Genomic DNA, 6,959 nt, shown 5'->3' on the forward strand with positions numbered 1-6,959 from the left:
ACTTGCTAGCCACATCACATTTCCTCTCAGCAAATTCTGAAATAAGGGACAATATGGAATTCCTCCAGAAGTTGTTCACTGAGTGACCAGTGATCATGCTGTACATTCCTACACATCTTGCTGGTCAGATCAGCAAACGCACAGTACCACATCCACATGCTGATATGTTGCCCTCTAAGGAACACTACTTTGGAAACAGAGGTAAATCAGTGCACTTGAAGCCAATTCCCAGAAAGTAAACCAAGAAGTTTAAGAATACATAGGTCATATTTGCTAAGAACAACATTTCTTATTTTTTACCTTTCAGTATCATCAAGACAGAAAGTGATGAGAAAGGTGTCACAGAAATTCATGTTAAAAAAAAAAAAAAGTCTCTTTATGGGACAACATGCAGAAGAAAACTCCATTTCTTGCATTAGTAAGCATACATGCTGCTGGTTTCATATTCTGATACAACCGAAAATTTGGACAAGTTATCTTTTACTTCTTGTATGAACATATAACAAGTCTGTGGCATTGATTTAGTACCCACCCGTTAGTAAAACAATACTCAAACTTAGTTGAAGTACCAGTGTTTCACAACATCTAGTCCATGATTCTCTTCACATATTTGTTGGTTATGCAGAGATACTTCTTTACTAACATCACACGACAGGTTCTGCGCTTGCATGAAGCTCCTGGAACAAAGGAGGCAAGCTAAATCAGTTACCCTGGAGGATACCAACTTCTGCTTAACCTCAAAGGCTATGGGCCTGGACATTCACATCATTCTCCTACCATGGAGCCACCAGAAGAAAAAAATAATATAAAATGTGAATTTTCTTCCCAAAGGCTAGAATTTGTTGGAGGAGAGGAGGGGCAGTTTGCAGGAGGGGGAAATGTGTGGCTTTATGGTCTCTCAATCTTGAAAGATTTTAGCTGTCAGCTCTTCCAGGAAAGTGAAGGAAGGAAAGGAAATTTATCATGCTTTCTCTCTTACTCATGCTCTCAGTGATACTTCAAATTTATTGACACAATCCCTGAGGAAAATGAAAAAAACAACCTTTTCTGTGCTCCTTGTACCTCCTAAAGGAGGATATATGATTATTATTTAAGACATAGTGCTTCCAGTTCACTTTTCCGTGTCCTGGAGTTCTCCATTCTCCTACATATTTGCACTTTACCAGGGCTATCCTTGCTAAAGTGGCAGAGAATGGCACATTAAAGTAGTTCACTTAGAATACACAAATAAAAAACCTCAAACATCTTTACTTTGACTGGAGGTAGCGTAGGGACAGAAATACAGATGTCTGCTAAGAACAGAGTTAAACTTAGTGCTACTATACCCTCAATTAATCCTCCTCCAGTATACATTCTGGATATATTCTGTCAAGATCTACAGATTTTCCTCTGAATATTTAGACCTGACTGTTGTAAATACCTTTGAAGCTCTTTATCCAGTTTCTGAGATGTTTCTTCAAGCTCTTTCAGTACACTAAGTGCTTTTGCACTTTCTTCCGAGTGGCTCGGCATAACTTCTGTCAGAAGGTCCTGTGTGATAGTTAACTGCTTTTGCAGTTCACCTGCAATACGAGATGTTGAAGATATTATTCCAAAATGCATGCAGTGCATCATGATTTTCATATTTAATAGCTGCAATAACTACAGAGACAGGTGAACGAGATGATGGAAGACTACTGTTTGTTGAGCCTTCACAAACACACCATAAGAAAACTGTGAAAGCCTAATTATTTTTAGCTATGAAGACTAACACCAGCAACAGGCTATTAAAGTTGCTAATCAAGCTCTCATTTAGAGTATGTCAAAGATTTTTACAAGACAAATGCAAGAGAAAAAACAAGTTTTATACATCCAAAATTCCCTGGCCAGTTATATATGTTGCTATTGGCATGTACTCCCAACACGAAATTTCTTGAGTCCTTTCCTTTAGCATTCACTGACCAAAAATATGTATTTATTTCATTTCAAGCCTTCTCACAAGAATTTTAATTCTCCAACAAACTTTTCCCATTTGTTTTAAAGTGTAAGCAGGATTACTATAAATGGTTTAAGAATCTCGTTTCTTGCAGACCACTGGTTTAAAAATGTAACTTTTTGTCCAGACTTCAATACAAAAATACAAGTACTAATTTATTAAACAAACATTCTCTGATTCAAGACAACACACAATATATTTAAGCTCTAGTCATACAGGAAACATGAGTAAGTCTACCCACATGACTTTATCCCTCAAACACAGAAATAAGATCACAGTATTTCTACAACTTTCTTTCCCATTAGGAACAAGAGAGGAGGAATGCCATCAACACAGTTAACAGATATAGAAACTTGCTAAAAAAAGCATATATGAAGACTGCCCTAGATTAGAGAGTTAATTTTTTTTTTGTGCTGCAAGATAAAAAACCTCGTTCAAGTGCAGTTTAATGGCTAAACAGAGGCCAGAATTATTCATAGCAAAACATGTGACTAACGTTGCAGCCCAGTGTCCGTACAAGCTCTAAAAGAACACAAATTTTTTCCAGTGGCCACAGATAGAGCCAGCAATAACAAAGTAAGAATTTTAGCATATCAAAAAACACTATTTCTGGGAGTAAATTTAATTAATCAAAATTCCATACCAAGGTATGCTAGCTTATCCCCTTTTATGTAAATATTCTTTATGGGTAATTCATGTCTAGTGGCATCCAGGGAAGCTGCAAAGCTTTTATATTGCTCTTTAAACTGCTCGCAAACAGGAACAAGGGCAGTAAGCACTTCCATCTGAAAAAGACACATGATGAACCAACACTTCTTTAAAAGCAGACATCTTGTTAGTACAAACCCGGCTCAATACAGAAAAATAACTTAGAAAAAACTCCCAGTATCACCCTGAAATGTTCATTGACAGAGGAATTCAAGAAGTTTGTGGTACGATACTCCTATCAAACTGTTTAATAGGTTTTCTTCTACCACCTCAAAATGCTTAGGTCGACACCAGTTTCCTTGTTAGTGTAGCTCAGAGATATTAGCAACATAGCAGGCAAAGTGGCTTACATTTGATACTGTGACTGTAGTTAACAGTGTATTCTCCAAAAGATAAGTCTAATTTATTTTTTGCAATGCATATTTGTTAAACACAGGCTCAGTTTTGAAAATTAGTTACTGAAAGAGTACTGCCTTTTCATTTGACACAACAAAACTAACAAAACACTGAAAAAAGAGGGGAAGCTTCAGCTTCTAAGATCATCTGTTATCAAGAACTTCATTAGAAACTTGCCTTTTTACGACCAGGCCACAACTATTGCTGTCTACCACACAAAAAGAAGACAAAGAACAGATGTTCGATTCTCATCTAAGGGTTAGCATCTCAGTTATGGCTAAAGCCACAACTGTAATTGCGTAACTGCAGGATGTTCAGGTGGTTTTAAGATACTTGCGTCTCCTGTGCATCAACTGTAAGCTGCTCTGCCAACCAGGGCGCGATTGCTCTCCCCTGCTCAAACTTCTCCTTCCGGCCTATCCACAAGGGACAACCAAAACAGTGACAAAGGCCTTTGCTTGGGTTATTAAAGAGCATTACATGCCACAACAGGAAGATGATATTTATTTTGCTTAAGATGCATAAAATTGCACCCCAGCAGGCCACAAAAGCAGAGAAATCTTCTCTGGATGAAGGACGACTTCAAAAGTGAGCTTGTTTAAATACAGGAGAAGCATAAGTTGTAATAAGGCCTACCTGTTTGTCTAATGCTTCATCAAGTTTCTGCTCTCTTTCTTTCAGTAGAATTTCACGCTTCAACTCACAGAGCTTCTCCTGCTGTCTCTCCTTTTCTTCATACAATGTTAACAAGTTTCTTTCTGCTTTTTTCTCCAGCTCAGCAAGATTTTTTTCTGCCTATTGCATCCAAAAAAATTCACAACTAAAATAATACTACATCTAAGTAATTAACACATTCCAAAGAAAAAAATGTAAGCCTCAGACCAGGTCAAAGAACATCAATTAATGAACTGGAGACCTCATGGAACAAGCACAATACATTATAACTACATCCCCTCTCCATCTTCTTCCCCCACCCCCTTTAATATTATTTGTAAAGGAAAGATATCATATATGTAGACACATATACAGCACTTATTGAACCAAAACCAAAGTCACTGCTACAATGTTGAAATCCAAAAGTTCTGCCTAGCCCTACTTCACAAGGAACCAGCACGAGGTTAACAACCTGGTGCTGAATTCACTCAAAGAGAGTTTTCAAAGCAAGCCATACAGTTTCACAACCATAAACACAGAAAGTCACAAAAATATAACTTTATGAATCAGAAAGCATGGGCAGGAAATTAAACAATTCCTCAATATCAAGTTCTTCTACGTGAAACATCAAATACTGACTGACACTCACCTTTAATCTTAGGTAAGTTAAAAGCAATGTCTGAGACTCCAGCTCCTCCATTAGAGCATCAGGATTGTTCCCCTTGTTTCCCTTCACAAAAGAAAATAATATACTAGATGAATTTTGGTATTAAAAAAAAATTTTCTCAATGTTCAAATAAATTACTAGAAGTCCAATTTGAGCTCAGAATCACCATCAACAACTGTCAGCTCAATGAAAAAAGTCTGGGTTTTTAAACAATGCATGTTAACTAAATATACCTCTTTCTTCCACCACTTTTTATAACATTTTCAGCACATTTCTGTGATACTGGTAGAGAACTTGAAGTTTCAGTGCCACGTGGAATGAGATTTCTACATAAGGCACTTCAAAATAGGTTGGATCAATGTTAGTTTTCAGAGAAAAATATGTCAGAAAATATTTAAAGGTAATGCGATATAGTTAAAAAGTATGGACAGGAATACAAAAAGAATAGAGATAGCAAACATCACCAGCAGAAGACCTATCCTCCGACTTCTGCCAGAAGGCTTTAGATCATCCCAGGACTTCTGAATTGTTATGAAGATTAAAGTTAAAGGTAATGCGATATAGTTAAAAAGTATGGACAGGAATACAAAAAGAATAGAGATAGCAAACATCGCCAGCAGACTTATCCTCCGACTTCTGCCAGAAGGCTTTAGATCATCCCAGGACTTCTGAATTGTTATGAAGATTAAAGACAAACAGAAAATCTTCATTTCACAATAAATATGCTTGACAAATAAAAGCAGTGAGACTCACCGCTTTTTTGGGTTTTTGCCGTGTCTCTGTATCTCCTTTGCAAGCAGATTTTGGAGCAGGAGTCTTTTTGCGGACACTTTTACCTGTATCACAACAGAAAAGTTATTGCTCTCTTCTACCAAAGTACATAGGATGGGTCAACGTACCATCAGGTTCTTCAAAGGCAAAGATAATTTCAAAGTTATTATGTATACTGGTAAAGACAACTTGTGCTCTATTTCTGTCTCTGATGATACTCATGAGAAGATGAGGATCACATGAGCATTTAGCTTTAAGCAACAGCTACACATAGATGTGATACAATTTTCACAAGAGGCGATCATCTAACATGTTAAAGGAACAAAGACTTGGGGGTATTTTGTTCTTTCATATTTGATCTTTAATAAAAAGAACAGAGCACCCCAAAGATAATAAAAATCAAGCGGTTAATTTAAACCCTGAATGTCTCAATACCTCTGCTTAAAGACACTTGAAATAACACCTCATTTAACAAAATCCTGTTGTGAATACAGTAGAATATTAGGGTTACTTATCATCAAGTTACAGCACATACATTAAAAATACTGAAACAAGAAAGTGAGTATGAGTGTAAGCTTACCATTAATAGCTGAAAGATCAAGGTCCGGTCGACTAGTTTTATCTCCATCTAATAAAGTGGACTGCAAGACACTTTTCTCAAAACTACTCTTATTTAATGAGTTAGAAGCAACACCTGTGGAAAGAAACTGTTATCAAACTAGAAGAATTAGAACAGATTCTGCACAAGTTCATAATTATATACGCTTACATACACCATGTTTATTTAAAATATTAAATAAAAAAGCAGTGCAATGATGCATAGTAAAAGAGTAGTTCAAAGCCTTGTGCAGAAGGCAAAAGATACGCTTATTTGAGACAATCCAATTACTCAATTCCACATTAGTTCTCTATCAGAATATCCAGACAAGAGTTTTATGCACTTCAGTTTATGCCTCTTAATCCCACATCGACTTTCTTAATTGCCTTTGCATACAGATAATAACCAGCAGTGATATAAGTAATACAAAACACCATCTCTTAATAAGATTTTAGAGCTATTCAGAGGTCTAGAGGTTGTAAACACAAATCCACAATAGAATAGCTTTTAAATTCTTCTGATAAAACCTACCAGCAGAAGTTTTAAATTTCTGAGGAGGAACTGATCTTGGCTTAGTTTCAGAAGGTGGTTTAGCAGTGGATGTTGAAAAGGAATTTGCAGAAGTACTCTGACAATCAAGAAACAGATAAGACTGAACATAAGCAGTAAAGGTGACCAGCAATATATCCTAGCTGCAACTTGAATGCTGACAATAAACAACCACAATGCCAGGGCACCTTGGTGCTTTGCAAGTCACCTGAGGACAGTCCCAAGTTCCCATCCCAGTCTGCACCTAGCAATACACCACAAGTCTCTAACCCCAGCAGAGTCATTTTTTGCTTGGGTCTCGCTGCCCCACATCCGAGCCACCCCTCAGCCCCCTTCTATCCTTTACTGAGACCCCCTGAGCCCGGCAGCGAGGCGTCCAAGTACCTTCTTGGGGTTGTTCTTATCATACTGCAGGTAGCGAGACTTGACGATTCTTCCACCTGAAGAAAGAGGAAAGAGAGCTCAGCCGGGCCCGCCGCCGCGCTTCCCGCCGGAGCGGGCTTCTCCTCACCCCGCAGGTACCTTTCCGCTTGTTCTTAGACTCTTCTCCGCCCACCGCTGTAGTACTGGAGTCACTCCCCAGAGAGGACATCCTGCAAACACAGAACGGGAGATGACAACACCAGCAAACACCGAGTGTG

At 37.9% G+C, this 6,959-nt stretch overlaps 1 protein-coding gene across 1 annotated transcript; it reads right to left on the reverse strand.

Annotated features, from left to right (window-relative positions):
* Positions 1 to 556: 556 nt before the first annotated feature.
* On the reverse strand, positions 557 to 6,910 carry HAUS8 (HAUS augmin-like complex, subunit 8). Its single transcript, XM_010078048.1, has 10 exons — positions 6,841 to 6,910; positions 6,703 to 6,758; positions 6,301 to 6,397; positions 5,752 to 5,865; positions 5,154 to 5,236; positions 4,383 to 4,454; positions 3,716 to 3,874; positions 2,619 to 2,760; positions 1,421 to 1,562; positions 557 to 677 (listed from the first exon to the last, which is right to left on the reverse strand). The coding sequence occupies exons 1-10, from the start codon at positions 6,908 to 6,910 to the stop codon at positions 557 to 559; spliced, it is 1,056 nt and encodes a 351-aa protein (XP_010076350.1).
* Between the last annotated feature and the right edge of the window lie 49 nt (positions 6,911 to 6,959).

The sequence above is a fragment of the Pterocles gutturalis genome, unplaced genomic scaffold (assembly GCF_000699245.1).
Source record: "Pterocles gutturalis isolate BGI_N339 unplaced genomic scaffold, ASM69924v1 scaffold26418, whole genome shotgun sequence".
Classification (NCBI taxonomy): domain Eukaryota; kingdom Metazoa; phylum Chordata; class Aves; order Pterocliformes; family Pteroclidae; genus Pterocles; species Pterocles gutturalis.